General features: G+C 46.7%; 1 protein-coding gene across 3 annotated transcripts in view; it reads right to left on the reverse strand.

Moving 5' to 3' along the window:
- Window positions 1-1,264: 1,264 nt before the first annotated feature.
- The window catches only part of Zfyve26 (zinc finger FYVE-type containing 26), a 62,075-nt gene continuing 47,162 nt past the window's right edge, over window positions 1,265-16,177 (reverse strand). For 2 of the 3 annotated variants that reach the window (XM_028788836.1, XM_028788829.1), the window contains 10 exons: window positions 15,279-15,426; window positions 14,847-15,056; window positions 13,062-13,280; window positions 9,779-9,976; window positions 8,665-8,864; window positions 7,722-7,863; window positions 7,156-7,215; window positions 6,090-6,272; window positions 5,523-5,567; window positions 2,984-3,187 (listed from right to left, as the gene is read on the reverse strand). In XM_028788836.1, the coding sequence (XP_028644669.1) occupies window positions 2,984-3,187; window positions 5,523-5,567; window positions 6,090-6,272; window positions 7,156-7,215; window positions 7,722-7,863; window positions 8,665-8,864; window positions 9,779-9,976; window positions 13,062-13,280; window positions 14,847-15,056; window positions 15,279-15,426 (1,609 nt within the window). Of the gene's footprint in view, window positions 3,188-5,522; window positions 5,568-6,089; window positions 6,273-7,155; window positions 7,216-7,721; window positions 7,864-8,664; window positions 8,865-9,778; window positions 9,977-13,061; window positions 13,281-14,846; window positions 15,057-15,278; window positions 15,427-16,177 lie in introns of all 3 variants that reach the window. The other variant, XM_028788820.1, reaches the window with a different exon arrangement.

Raw genomic sequence — 16,177 nt, forward strand, 5'->3', positions numbered from 1 at the left:
TATAGTGTGTGTGTGTGCATGTATACACACACACACACACACACACACACACACACACACACAAGTTCTCTGGCACACATACACTTTTATGCCATGGTATATTGGAGGTCAGAGGACTGGAAGAGTCAGTTCTTTCTTTCCATCTTCATATGGGTGCCAGGGATCAAACTCAGGTTGTCAGGCCTGTGTGGCGAGTGCTTTACCCACTGAGATATCTCCTTGGTCCACTAATAGGTTTTTTTTTTTTTTTTTGGTTTTCCAGACAGGGTTTCTCTGTGTAGCCCTGGCTGTCCTGGAACTCACTCTGTAGACCAGGCTGGCCTTGAACTCAGAAATCTGCCTGCCTTTGCCTCCCAAGTGCTGAAATTAAAGGCATGTGCCACCACTGCCCAGCAAAATTACAAATATTTATTTATTTTTATTTATATGAGTACACTGTTGCTGTCTTCAGACACACCAGAAGAGGGTATCAGATCCCATTACAGATGGTTGTGAGCCACCATGTGGTTGCTGGGAATTGAACTCAGGACCTCTGGAAGAGCAGTCAGTGCTCTTAACCACTGAGTCTTCTCTCCAGCCTCCACTAATAGTTTTTTTAATAATAAAGAATTTGAGGAAATCCCAAGTGAGTGAATGGTCACTCCAGGAATTAAGAGGACATTAGCCAGTTGAACTTTTTTCCCCATTCATCTTTTCTTTCCAGAGAACACACAAGCAAAAGACAGGAGTCTGGAAACAGGGAGCATGGAGGCAAGAGGGTCAGGAGTTCAAGATCACTTTCAGCTACACAGCAAGTTCAACGTCAGCCTGTGCTATACGAGATCTTGTCTAAATTCAGTTATCAGAAACCCTATTAGGAAGCTCACAACCATTTGTAACTCCAGTTCCAAGAGATTGAATACCCTCTTCTGGTCTCCACAGGCATGCGTGTGGTACACACACACACACACACACACACACACACACACACACAGAGACAAACACACAGGCATACAAACGCAGGTTCTCATATGAAATTTAAAAAAAAGTTTATTTATATAAATAAAGCCATGGGGCTGAAGAGATGGCTTGGAGGCTAAGAGCACTGGCTGCTCCTCTAGAGGAACTAGGTTCAATTCCCAGCACCCACATGGGAGCTCACAACTGTCTGTAACTCTAGTTCCAGAAGACCTGAAACCCTCACAGAGACATACATGCAGGCAAAACACCAATGTGCATAATAATAAATAATAAAACCTTAAGAAAAGCTGATGAAGCCAAGAACTAGGTGGGATAGACAGTTTATTGTTGCTTGGTTGTAGTAGGACACACAATTCCTCAACATGTACAACTGTTTTGATGTTATTGTTGCTTCTCAGGAGACCACAGTATGATGTCTTAGGTCTGTATTCTTTTCTCTGTTAACCTGGTCAATGGTCCACCTATTTTACAATTCAAGTTAGAAGAAAGTCAGGGAAATCTGGTTGTGACATCCTAAATCGAGGGCTGCAAGACTTACAACCCAGTTGTGTAAAGTGCTTATGTTCAGTGCAAACACAGACAGCCTTGAGTGTAAGCAGACTCCAGGCACTGGGGGATCCTGGGAGCTGTGGTGTGTTCTATGCGTCAGGAAGGAAAGGCCACTGTCACACCTCACCCTTAAGGGAGCTAGGATTCAGCTTCAGCCTATCTGACAGATGTCTATTTAAGAACTCTTAATTAAGAAAAACTTGGTTCAGAAGAAATGAACAGGGTTTCTAAGCACCAGAGACACTGACTTCAGTTTCCAGTTCCTGTTGCCCTGGCGACAAGGGGCGACCAATAGGCTGAGCTCTGGCTGGTAGGAGACTTGGGGCTACAGGCCTTTCTTTAGGGTTCTCATTTGCAAATCAGTCACCAAATTACAGACCTTTTCTTTAGAGCATCAACTCACCTCAGCTGAAGAGCACATTAAACCCTTCATCTAGTCCCCACCATGATGAGAACTACTTGTTACCCCCTCGTTCTGATTTGTCTGTAGACCCAACTCTGAAGTAAGCCCCATTCCCTCAGTGTACTGCTGCCTGACTGAGCTAGGTCTTTGCATATCCGACCCCTGGCCCTGAGGAGACTGAATGGGAGCATGGGGATGGAGAAATGGTTTCTTAACTAATTCAAGAGGTACAAACGAGAACGGAATGCAAACAGGTAGAGTTTAGCATTCATTCAGCCCCAGGATCCTGGCTACCATTTCTTTCCCCAGCCTCTGAAAGAAAAAGCCATGTGTCCTTACCCATCAACCCTGCAACAGGGATACTGACAAGAGCCAGCTTTGTGCTCAGAGGTCTGCCTCTTCCTCCCCTCTGGCCTCAGCCTTCCAGATCCAACCATTTATACCACTGTCAGAACTTTCAGATGCTTGCACCTGCAAACCTTGTGCTTGTGAGCGGTGTGGTGGTGGGGAAAGCTGTCATCGTCCACAGCCACACTCCTAACCTTCTCTCTGAATTTTGGGGAGAAGCAACCTTTTTGGCATTGCTCTGTAATTCTGTTGACCCCTCCTGTTAGGAGGAGCTGTTAAAGCATGTCTGTCTGCATAGAGGGGGAACGGTGGAGAACAGGCCGACCTGGGACAAGAACCAAACACACCGAAGGTCTTCAAACCAGCAGAAAGTGGGAAGTAAAGCGCCTCTCTTCAAGAGGAGTCTCATTTGTTCAGAAAATGCTTGGGCGTAAACATGAGTGCACAGGAGCATGCACACAGGTGTGCACACATGCACACACAGTCACTCTGAGGTAGAAAGTGGCTATCTCCAGACAAACACAGAGTCTTCAATTTACATGGCACTTGTGTGAAAGGACCTACTCTTGCCCACTCAGGCAAGCACAGTCTAACCTGCTCACTCCAACCTGGGGCAGGAGCAGAAGTCCCACTCCACAGGAAGACGGAGATGGAGGGTGTTATGTGGCATTGTTCCTGTTGCCATGTTCCCAGGCTATAATTTCCAGGTTCTGCAGTCCAGGGTCACTTCCTGGAGCCTGAGCCATGGGCACCACGGGAATGGCTTGTCAGAAGCCACTGAGCACAGATGTCTTGCACTACAGAATCCCCACTGCTTTTGGCAGCCTGCTGCACCTGCTGGACGAGGGCAGCGGCCTGTGAGTGTTCTTGCTTCACGGCAATCAGGTAGGCAGAACGCAGCTTGCAACATGTCAGATAGGCCCGAACCTAGGGATTAGGGATGAGACATTTGAAAAGAAATGACCGCCAAGGAAAATCAGTGAGCACAGACAGCATCAGAAAGCACAGGCAGATGAAAGGTACTTCTTGCCCACCAGATTGAGAGTGAGGTTCTTGCCTTTTATTGTTTCACAGCAATTTGAAGTGTTCTAGGCACCAGGCTATTGCATGGCCCTAGGTGCTAATGTAAAGGGCTATCACAGGTAAGATAAGATTTAGAAACTAAGGTAGGCAGAATCTGGCCTCTGTCTATTCTTTCAACTTCTTTTTAGAATCAGAACTAGTATTGCCAGTATCCACAGGCTGTGATTTTATAGTTGTTTGGTGATTAGGTGATATTCTTGACTAGACTACAGGTCTGAGAGCAGGAATAGTGTTTGCCTTTTATGGCCCTTGTATTCTTGGTGCCTAGTTGGTAGTCAGTGTTCAGTTAATGAGGCTTCCAAGGGTGACTGAATGGATGCGTAAATGATCATACCTTCCTTCCTTTTGCAAAGTGTTTACAGAATCCCTTTCTTTATTTGTCTGTTTTGAACATGCTGAATTAAAACCAAAACCACAACCACAACCAAAACCAAAAGCCCTTGAGTGGGCAGCACTGGGGGTTAACCCTGGGCCCCCTGCATGCTGAGTAAGCACTCTACCATTGAGCGGCATATCACCAAATCTGAATTTAAAGCCCACTGTCAGATAACACGGGATAAAAATGGACACCCACAGTTAGTTAGGATCTCACCCCAGTGAGACTGACTTGGATGGGCTGCTCTTGTTTGGATCTAAGGCAGCTCAGCGTGGGGGACAATGTCTCAAGAACCCTTCTCCTCTTGGCTCAGGTTTCACTGGCACCTTCTGGTTAGCCATCACTCTGGGCTGAGTGGTAGCAAGCCCTGCACGAGCTGTGGCCGAGCTCCCACTAGCAGCTTACTTTTTGCTGTAACAGACTTTTTTTTCCTTCATGTAAAATACGCCATCTTTTTTGGGGGTGGGTGAGTCTTACTCACCAAGGTCTCTTTGGCTTGATCACAGTTTTCCTACTACATCTGGTGTGCTGTGAACTCACTGAAGCAACTGGATATATGTATACGTGTATGTATATGTGTAGTGTTTGTGTATGTCCCAAAGTCCTGAAAGCACCTTAGACAAGCTGCTGAGAAAAACAACTAAAAAGTAGTAACAACTGTCTAGCTTGACTCTTGGGTTCTCACTCAGACTCTTCAAAAAAAGTGTCATTTTAGAAAGTGAGAATTCCATCCTTCCTGAGGACCTAATTAGGATGTTGCAAAAGCATTGAGGAAATGTTTACAACATGTTCTCCTGAAGACCAAGCCTGAAAAAGATGGCCAGCAGGTTCCGCTGGGGACTGAGTGGGAGCAGTCCTGCATTGTGCAAGATGCCATTGCCTGACATGAGGCATTTATTTCATCACGAGGGACTTAGCTGCTAGGAAATTTGTCTCCTGATGGCCAGCAGCTGGTCTGGCTTTGCTTCTGTGGGACTCTCCTGGCCTGGAGGCCTTCCTGAAGATGGCAGGGTGATTGATCCCATGACTGGCCACAACCAGTGACATTTTTATCCTGGCTGGCACTCATCACAGAGGCAAGGCAAGACAAAAAGGTTCGGTCATGTCCCAAACAGGGGAGAGTTTGTGGGTCCAGAGGAGCACTGTCCTCCAAAGGGCTGAGCGGATGCCTCCGTTTCAATGTGAGATACCCCTTATATGTTGGAACAATTGGTCTGCAGCTGGTGGCAGTGTTCTGGAAGGTGGCACATTTGCTGGAGGAAGTGGTCACGTGGGGTGGTTCTCTTGGTGCTTTTTAACTCTGGATGCACTGTCAGCAGCCAGTCACCTCCTCCTGCCACTGCACCTGCCTCTCCTTTCCCAGTAGGATGGAATGCACCTCTCAACTGTATGTCAGAATACATCTTTCCTTTCTTAAATTGCTTCTTGTCAAGTATTTTGTCATAGCCATGAGGACAGTAGCTGATATAGTGGGACTTTCCTTTCTGAACTCTTTTGTCTTCCAGAATAAGGAAACACCTGGCCACCCTAGGGACCTCATAACTGGAGATGGAAATCAAGCAGGTGTCCCTACCTTGCCTTGCTGGTGAGAGACTCAGAATAACATGGAGAATTAAACAGTCTTTAGGGATAAAGAACTGGGAAGGCAAAGGTTTGGGAGGGCAATGTTCATCTGCCCCTGTCTAGTCCCTCTTGGGCTTTAAAGCCATGGTCTAGGCCCTGGATAACAAAGAAAACCGAACTACAGAACTGCATGGAGCTACTGTGGGGGTTGGGGGGGGGAAGGGAAGCTCATGCTCTCACCTTGTTGTCGTCGCTGTGGATGGCCTGGATCAGTGCCTCCAACTCCTGCGTACAACAGAGACATAGCAGCCGTGAGAGGGAGAAGAACCTCAATCCACTCTGAGCCCAGCTATTGTGACTCTGAGGTAGGGACACCTGCTTGATTCTTCTAAGTCAATTCGCATTACAAGAGTAACAAATTAAAGCTAATGATACCACTATGCTTGGAAAGGGGACTAGAAGGGAGAGCTCCAAAGTGGCCCGTGCTGAGTATTCACACATGGACGAGGCTCTGTTCATCCCACAAGCGTGCTTTGCAGTCAGTGTGCTACAAGGGCCCACTCTGATCTCTGTCTCATCAGAACACAGACATTTCCAGAGACACACAGTATTAGTCGAGAGAATGCCGAGGGACATCTTCTGGATACAGAAGTCACAGTCATGAACTACACAGGGAGAGGGCTGGGAAGAGGGCGGGCGGCCATGGTTGCAGAGTCAGAAAGAGAAATGGATCTTGTAGTGAGGAGGAGGAGGATGCAGACGATACAGAAGAGACAGAGGACCCAAGAGACCCAGGAGGGAGCGCACCTGGGGTGGGATTCTCTTGAAGGCTTCCAGGCAGTTGAGGAGGATGGTGTCACCGTCGCTTTTGGCTGCCATGCCTGACTCACTGACACACTTGAGCAGCTGTCGAATCTCACCATATTTTTCCCTCTCAACCAGCTGCCTGGCAGCTCTGCAGTAGGTTGCAGCAGCATCCAGCTGGAAGTCCTAGGACAGAATGTAGGATGATGGACTTGGGTCATCAGGGGACACCAGGACCGTGGGAAGCAATGGACTTGGGTCAGCAGGGGACGCCCACCGTGGGAATTGATGGACTTAGGAGACTAGGGGATGCTCACTGTGGGAAGCAATTGCAGTCGCAACAGGACCACAAGGATACAGGAGAGCAAGAGAGGTTCTCTTTGGAGTCAGGCAAACATTTAAGAAGTGATTACAAAAACTGCCTCTTCAGTGTACGGAATGTGTCCTACGAACTTCCAGTTCTTTTCTTTTTCTTTTCTTCAGGACAGGGTCAGGGCTGGTCTTGAATGCCTGATTTGAGTGCCTCTACTTCCCAAACACTGAGATTCCAGGGTGTGCCACCATGCCCGGCTCCACGGACTTGTAAAAGACATCCTTCTTGATTCCTATGACAAAATCTCTCTCCCCTGATTCACCTTTCTCTGGAAAATAGTGTTTGTCTGTTTTGAGCTGCCTAAGTGTTGAAACAGATTATCAAAAGACTCACTTGCTCAAACTTGCCTGGAAAATACACTAAACCTAGCCTAGGTTAGCCCTTATGCCACAGGCCTCTGGCTCTTCCTTCCAGACATGTTCTCCTGAGAAGATGAGTGAACTTCTGCAGTAAACCAGTTCTGTGAAGCTGTCTCCTGTGTGCTCCTTGATACCTTTTGAGAGGCTAAGGCTGGCTTGTGGCTAAAGTGACAGAGAGCCTGGCATTTGACCCAGTTCTGTATCACATCTGACTTCACCCCTAATGTACATGTAAACCTGCTCTTCTTGGGATAAGAATTTCTTTTTAAAAGAACAGCACTTCACAGAAATGTCTGGTGCGGGCTCTCTTGGCATACTGTTGAATAATATATCATACCTGCAGAACACGGAATGCAATTCCAAAACCATCTTCCACATTTTTTCCTCCCAGCATAACCTGGATGGAGAGGGACATATGCTTAAAGGATTCATAATTATTCAAATAGCTTCTCAATGAAAAACAAAACAGGGTCGTTGTCATCGTTACCACCACCACCACCACCACCACCACCACCACCACCACCACCACCACCATCATCATGTTTTTGTGGAGACAGGAGTTTCCTCCACAGTCCTAGCTGGGTTAGAACTCATTATGTAGATCAGGCTGGCCTTGAACTTGCAGTGATTCTCCTACCTCTGCCTTCCTGGTGTTGGGATTACAGATATGAACCAACATGCCCAATACATTTATTTAATTATTAAATATATGTTGAGACCTTACTAAGCATCCAAGTACCAGAGGTACAAGTGATGAAACTTGACTTTACCTCCAGCGCAAGGCTCACATTCCAGTGTGGAGGATGCCATCAAGGAAACAACGGACATAATCAGATAATTACAACTGGACTAAGCATTCTGAAAGATGTGAGCGGGCTGTCAGAGGAGAGACGCTCTGCGTACCTTGCAGGCAACTTCCATTTTCATGTGGTTGTTTCCAAAGAGTGTTGGCAGGGGCAGGGTGGGGATCTGAGAGGTCCCAGCACTTTCACAGCGATGTAGGAATCTGGTCACTTCCATCTGTAGCTGCAGCGTATTCATGTGCCTATGGGGACAGGGCAGACAGGACAGACATGGTCCAACCTCGTAAGGCTCTCAGGAGAGGGGTGTCTGCGGCTGGGTGATTGATTCATGACAGCAATGGAAAGACCAAAGAAGTGACATGAAGTCAAGGGGCTGGAAATACCTTCCAAACAGCTACAGTACAGACATATGGTACTTAGGGTGCACTGCGGAGCTGGATAAAGTCCCAGAATTGGGTCAACAAATATTTACTGAGTACCTATGTGGCAGGTACCAGAGTGAGGATGGAGCCCTGAGCCCTGACCTCACAGCTCATACTAGAGAAGAAACAGACAGGAAGCAGACAGAAGAGCCTTAGTGACTGAGTCTAAAAAAACAGAGTGATGGAAAATTGCTTATTCAAGTTGGTTTTTTTTGAGACTACATCTAGCTACACTGCTTAGGCTCATCTCAAATTCACCATCCTTCTGTTTTAGCATGCTACCATGCCTGGCTAAGCATTTACTTCAGATAATATGTTCTAAATGGAGAGGGTGACAAGCATAAAAGAAGAAAGCACTTGTGTTGAGGATCCTGGAGGCCGGGTTGGCCAGCGGCTGACGTGTTCCAAGGGAGAAAAGAAGAGCAGGGAGACATTACATGGGACCTTTCTTTGCTCATTGTACAGAATATGGGGCTCAGTCTGGCTGTAACATGTGATCCTAATTCCTAGCTACAGTACCTCAGTAGCTTTCCAGGATGAAGCAGACACTGCCATCCAGGGCTGATACCTCTTCAGCCCCAGCTTCCCTCCAGCACTGACCATCTGAGGGCATTGCAATACCTGGACACATCAGCTGCAGTCATCTTCTTCCGGAAGAAGGTGGTTTTCTTCCTTCCAGAGCTGCGGGACGTTTCTTGGAGGTAGATCTTCAAGTGGTCCTTGGCCTTAAGCAACCATGACAGCTTCTCTCCCAGCTCTGTGTATGACTTTGCTTTGTGACTGAAGAACCGAATACAGGTCATGGCTGCCCGGACTTGGTCCTAGGAGCAGAAAAATCAATGTTTGGGTTAGGAGTGATCAGAGATGTTGAAAGGTGTTGTCATGAGAATTCATAGCAGACCTTCATGTTCTGGTCCTATGATCTCCATTTCAGATCTTCTCTTCTTCTCTGATAAGCTCCAGTGCCTTCCCTATCACCAGCTGAGCTGACATTTTACGTTGGTCCCAGAGCCCCTTCTGGCTAAGCTCTTGGGTTGGATGCTATTTCAACCTGTAGAGATCTAAAGGAAGATCCATTCTCCGTTGAGAATGGATTCAGTCTTAATTTGGCATCAGATGATGGAATTTCTTTGAGATTATAGTACTGAGAAATGTCAGACAGTTAGGGGAAACTTGGCCTTTCTACTTGCATATACTTTCTATTAAAGACTCCAACTTTCTGGAACATCATTTCTTATGGATTCTATATCTTTTTTTTTAAACTTTTATAACAGTACTTGAATTACTTTTTAATTAGTTTTATTTTATGTGTGTATTTTGCTTGCATGTATGTCTGGGTACCACATGTGTGCCTGGTGTCCATGGAGGTCAGAAGAGAGCATTGGATCTCCTAGGACTGGAGTTATAGATGGTTATGAGTCACCATGTAGGTGCTGTGAATTGAACCTGGATCCTCTGAAAGAGCAAGCAGTTCTCTTAACTGCGGAACCATCTGTCCAGCCCCACATTTTTTGAATTCTGAAGAATGTTATTATGGACAAGATTAAAGTTTGGCTCTAAATATAGGATGAAAGTCTAAATATTTAACAATGTTAGAGAGCCTGGTGGATTTGCTTTAGGGTCAAATACCAAGGTCAGAGATCAAATGACTGCCCTGTTCCCTCATCTTGCGCAGCCTCTCCTGCACAGCAGAGCACCAGTGACAGGAGAGGAAGGGAGGTTGGGGTGTTACCACCTTCATAAACTGCTGCAGCTCGTACAAGATGTGGTAGTAGTTCTTCTTCTGCAGATGTTGGCAGGCAGCCATCAGGTACGTTCCCCAGCTCTCCAAGGTTGGATCGATGGATTCCAGTAAGTTTTCCAAAGTGTGTAGCTTCCCACTTTTATAGCTTGGCTGGAAAATGCCTTCTATGAAGACTTCTGGAGGACTTTCCTGGAGCAGGGTAAGGTAAGACGTCAGAAGTGTGAGAGCTGCTTCTGGCAGACCCTAGGATTTGCTTTGAGCTTCCCTCTCTTCCTTGAGCACTGCCATCCTTTGTGTCCCAGGTTCCTCTGAGAGAACACTTTACAGATGCTCCACTCTGCCCCTAACTTGATGGCTCTGTATGCTCACGGGCCCAACCAAGCACCCCTCACATGCTAGAAGACTGGTTTGTCATTCCAACGGGACCAGCAGCTGTTGACAGATGATGACTTCCTTCCTGAAAACCTTTAAGTTTAAAATTTTCACTTTTGAGAAAAAAAATTTTTATTTTGCTTCCAGGATACTAGGAACATCCTCTCAAGGTTTTTTTTCAACATCTCTGGCCACTGAGTTCCTTAGCTGGTTCCTCTTATCCCTGTCAAACTTTTCTTCTATCTCTACTTCCCTAGCAATTTTATCCAGTCCCATGGCTTTCCATGCTGATGTATTCACATCTTTATCTCCAGTCTGCTTACCCTCCTGGACCTCCAAATCCACATCTCCCATGGAACCCAGCTACCTTTTCACATGTCTTCCTGCAAGCTCTTTCCACACTCTCCTCTTTCCCAGACACAATTCCATTCTTCCAGTAGCTCAGGTCAAAAGCCCTCAGGACCATTTTCCTCCTCAAACTTGGATATTGAGTTTTTTAGCGAGGTCTACCATCGGAACACACTCAGGAGCTGCCCACGCACACTCACACGCTGACCTCACCACCATCAGCTCACCTGGATTACTGAAGTAGCCGTCTCCATGACCTACTGCCCACTCCTGTATCTTCCATATAAAGCCAACAAATCAATTTTGTTGACACATGAGTCAGATGAAGTTACTCTTCTGCCTACTATCTTGCAGTAGTTTGTTACTCATTCACTATAAAGCCCAGGTTCTCCCAATGTCTTCATATACTGCATGATTTAGCTATTGTCTTCCCAATTGTATCTGCTACTAGCCTGTCCCGTCTTTCCTGGCTTTAGCCACCCTAACCTTTATACTTGTTACTTCCTCTGCCTGGACCGCAATCCCTCCAGCTATCCTGTCTTTCAGTCCTTCACTCAGAGGCCACCTTCTCTGGGCGCCTCATCTAATATTGTATAAACCTGACCTTCTGTTCCCTCCTTCTCTTCCCTTCCTTCAACCTCTCCTGCCTCTCTTTCTCCTTCCATGCTCTTCTCCTCTTCTTCTCTACAGAGCCCCGGCTGTCCTGGAACTTGAAATATAGACCAGGCTAGCCTTGAACTCACAGAAACATGACTGATTCTGCCTCTCTAGTGTGTGCTTCTGGTCTAGGGATGCTTAACTCTTGTTTAGCCTGAAAGGATGAATGGAATTTCTCCAAGAAAACAAGGAGGGCCAGGGCATTCTAGATAGATGGAACAGTGCATGAATAAAGATAATAATGTAACATTTTGGTGAGTCTGTATTGAGGAGTATCAATAGCATTTGTGGTGAAAAAAAAAGATCAGAAATATGGAGACAGACCTTAAGGTCCAGCTGCATGCTAAGGAGTTGCCCTTCATCCTGATGATTCATGAAGGCCCTCTGGGGAGAGGAGCGGCATGCGGGTCCCATGATTAGGATGCTCACATTGAGACCAGGGACACACAGAACTAGAAACCCTGCACATGCTAGGAGCTCAAGTGTCATTTTTCATTTTTCAGTGCATTTTTCCTGTATCCCTACTTGCTTGAGGATAAAGGCAAGGCTCTTAAAAAAGGCAAGGGTAGCTGATGACGGGAGACAACAGAAGGCTTCCTGCCTGGCTCTGTCAACCTCAGAGTAAGGCAGTGCTGTCGTCAGCTTCTACCTGGATAAGAAGATAAGCCGCTTACCTCTGGCTGCACTTATCCAAGGCAACAGGCCCTGATGACTTACACTGTCAGTCTGTGCCTGGCAGAAATGTCTTTACTTCTCAACTCATGTGGAGATGAAGGAAAGGGGGAAATTAAATTCCAAATAACACGACTATTCTATATGACTCTTAAGACATGCTCAGCAACTAAGACTAACAGCTAAGCAATGGTCTCCCTTTCACTGTCCTAGAAGGGTCTAACTACCATGATGCAGGATTTCTCTTGGAGTCATCTACAAGATATACTTACTTACAAACTATTGTTGGCTGCTGATCTGATTGCGTGTGGCTGAATAATAATGTTCAGTTTTCTGTGAAATTTGGTAAATAGCAGTTGCTTTGTCAGGAAGTGACCATGGAATGTGGAGAGATAAAAAGAAGTGCAGGCCTGGGAGAGAGCTAAGAGGGTAAAAGCTCTCACTATGCAAGCTGATGACTTGAGTCTGGTCCTGGAGCCTGTGTGACATGCAGGAGCATGCATCTGTAAGCTCAGGAAGCCTACAGTGAGACGGGAGGAAGGAGCAGGAGAGAGCCTAGCGTAGAGGATGCAGAAGGGCCTTAGAGACAGGAGATCTGACCTCAAAGGCGGAAGGTGAGAAGTAACTACTGGAATTTATTTACCACATGCACCAGGGCCCTGTGTACAGACTTTCGCCCTCTCCCTCCCTCCTGCTCCTTTCTCTCTTGCTCTCTCTCAATAAGTAAACAGAAGAGTGATGGCCAAGGAAGTAATGAGCTCTTAGTGCTCTTGCCTCCAGTGGGAGGTGCCAGGGGAGAGAGAGAACAAGGAGAGGGTGTGCTGCTCCCTTGTGTACACACATGTGCTTCCTCGTGTACACACATGTGCTTCCTCGTGTACACACACATGTGCTTCCTTGTGTACACACACATGTGGGGTGCTCATCTCTGTGACAATGTGCCTGATGACACACAAGGCTCCCACTGAGCACCTCCGTCCAGAGGCTGGGCTGATTCTCTGACTGTGCTCTCCGCTTTGGGAGAAGAGATGAATTTGCTATTGCTGGTGAGGAGGGATATTTAGTTCTTAAGTTAAGACTTGCAGTCCTCATTGGATGACTGTGTAGACAAAGCCTTTCATTTTGACCTGACTCTGCTGGAAATGATCTCACAGTAGGACACTGAGTTACATCTAGGGAGGTGATGGGGCAGCCACCGCCCTTGAACCATGTCTGAATGTCTTACCTTGTTGAGCAGGTGCAGCAGGGCTTCCCGAAGGCAGTTATGCCTCATGTAGAAGCTGATGATGGCCAGGTTGGTGCTGTAGTTGTGCAGGTAGAAGAGACATTCTTGGTAGTAGGTGTTGTTCATGATCTTGCCATCAGGAATGGCCTCCAGGAAGAGACTCTGGGTTCGAAGGGTGGCTTCCAGTTCCCTCAAGGTGGCAAAGTAATCATCATCTTGCTGGCAGGAAAGAGAGAAAGTGAGAAAACCCCAGGCGTGGCGGATTGTATTGTAATTGTAATGCAATACACAGAAGCCAGGACTCTGGAGGCAAAGGCAGGCAGATCTCTGAGTTCAAGGTCAGCCTGGTCTACACAGCAAGTTCCAAGACAGCCTGGGCTACACAGAGTTTTCACAGCCACTAGAAGCATTGGTCCACACGCCTTGATGTGAAACATAGCTGCCTGAGGGAACACTTAACGACGTGGAAAAGGACTACGGTTTTAGAGTAGAAAAGCAGGTAGGATGCAGAAGCCTCTCCTGGAGGTACTACCCAAGCTCCAGTTAACACCATAAGCATGGCGTTTGTTTCTTGAGATGGTCTTCCTGGGCTACGCATTTGACTTTGGACTGCAGTGTTTAAGAAGTTGTTCTCTCTCTTCCAAGCCCTCTCAGCTTCCAAGTAACTGGGACTGTAGGCCTGGGTTTGATGGTGTACACAAGCTTGAGGCATGAGGGTCGTGAGTTCAAGGCTGTTCTGGATTAAATGAAATGAAACCAGGGGCTGGGAGATGGCTCCATTCGTTGTCCAAGTGCTTGCTGTACAAGTCTGTGGAGCCCAGCACCCATGTAAAAGTTGGTGTTCTGGCAAGTATCTGTAACCCAGGTTTGGGTAGGCAGAGTCTAGTGGGGTGGGGGCTAACTGGAGAATCTACTGGGAACGGTGAGTTCCAGGTTCAGTAATACATCCTGTTCTGAAAGAAAGACTAGGGTGTGATAGGGAGGTTCAGCCAGTGAGGGCAACGGAAACCAGCCTGGCCTCTGCACTTCATCCTGGAGGGAGGACAGAACTGACCCCTGCAAATTGTCCTCTGATCTCCAAGAGTGAGTGTGTGTGTGTGTGTGTGTCATATACAGACATACACTCAAAACAAATGTAAAAACAAAGTGAAAAGAGTGAGAGAAGACAGTCAACAATGACCTCTGACCTTCACACATGCATGGTGAGTACACACGGCCACATACAAATATACTAGAATATACTATGTACAAAATGAAAACACAAAGAAACTTCAAATGGCATATTAGAACTCAGTAATCTGGTTATGTGACTATATATATATATGTGTGTGTGTGTGTGTGTGTGTGTGTTTATCTCTTTCTTTTACAGTTTCTTTTTAAAAACCTGACTTTGTAACTGGGTGGTGGCGCACGCCTTTAATCCCAGCACTTGGGAGGCAGAGGCAGGTGTATTTCTGAGGTCAATGCTAGCCTGGTCTACAATGTGAGTTACAGGATAGCCAAGGCTACACAGAGAAACCCTGTCTTGAAAAAAAAAAATCCAAAAAACTAACCAAACACACCCCTAAAACAAAACAACAGCCCTCTCCCCGACTATGTGTTACTTCTCTAACTACACAGTCACTTATCTAACCACATGTAATAGAAACAGACAGACAGACAGACATCAGGTGAGGAGCCTCTGAGCCCAAATGCACTATTAATTGGATTAAGCTAATCCTCTCACTGGATCCTTACTGTCCCTAGCCTCTTATGAATGGGGCCCACTGCCTGCTTTGCTCGTACCAAGGAAATGAGGGGTCTCACTGTGGACTCCAGGTACTCGACCACATCCTGGACTAGCCTCGAGCCGTGACTCAATTGGTTCAGGTCCAGAGGAGGCTTCAGGCAGCGACTGAACTTCTCTCTTGCAGCAGTGAGGTTCCCAGCTTTGAGGCAGGCCATGCCCCAGGCATGCCATGCTCCTGTGGAATCAAGCCCAGTCTTTGTAGAGACCTGGAGGTAAAAATGAGAGGTGTCTACTCCAGGTGTGAGAGTCGTCCCAAGCCCTGTTCTGTTCCTTTGCCCTGCCCACCTGCCCACCATTCAAGTGCTGTAACTCTCAACCTGGCAAGCTGGATGCACCCTGTATGTGTTCATGATGAGGACAACGGAGAGATGGTAAGATCAAAGCCACTCACGACAGCAGGGTATAAGGAAGCTTCATCTTTGTCTCACCTCAACGCCCAGCTGGTAGTACTCGGCTTCTAGGAGCTGGTTCCTCAGCCTGGTTACTGCAGCTGGCTGCAGGATCTGATCCAGAGATGGCATATGGCGGTAGGCAGCAGAGACTAAAATATGCAGGACGTCTACCTTGCTGATGTAGCTGCAGGGAGAAAGAGCAGACGAGGCCGCACTGAGTTCTGGAGTGATTGCTGCTGGAAGGTTTTTTATTTCATTTTATTTCAATGCTGTGTGATCAAGGGAACTAAGAGATATATAGCATAGGTACTCTGAGTGAAGGTTCTAGAGTCAGACTCTTTTAATCCCACCTCTAACTTAATAGCTCTGAGACCTGCCTCAGCTCACTCATCTGTTAAATGGGTGCAAAGCAGAAGGGTTGGAGGGTAAAATGAAATGTGTCAGATGTGAGAGCTTTGCATAGTGTCTGGAACTTTTGTAGTGGTCAGACCATGTTGGTTTGTTTGCGTCGCAGCACGGATGTCTGGGATTTCTGAGACAAGGCCACTACATTAAATGCTGGAGCTCACAAGCTACCCATGTGCTTTTGGTTCGTTGGGACACTGGTTGCAAGTGAGTACAGAGCAGGAATCAGTGACTTGGGGCTGGAGAATCAGTTAAGAGCTCTAGCTGCTTTTCCAGGGGACCTGGGTTTGGTTCTCAGCACGCACGTGATGGTTTACAACCACCTGTAACGTCAATTCCAGGGGACCTGATTCCATCTTCTGGCTTCTGGGGGCACTAGGCACACATGTGGTACACATACTCAGGCAAAACACTCATACACACACACACACACACACACACACACACACACATATATAATAAAATAAACATTATACTAATATATATTATATATTATAATATAAAATAATTCTTAAAAAACAAAACAAAAC

Source organism: Grammomys surdaster, unplaced genomic scaffold (assembly GCF_004785775.1).
Source record: "Grammomys surdaster isolate TR1022 unplaced genomic scaffold, NIH_TR_1.0 127, whole genome shotgun sequence".
Lineage (NCBI taxonomy): Eukaryota > Metazoa > Chordata > Mammalia > Rodentia > Muridae > Grammomys > Grammomys surdaster.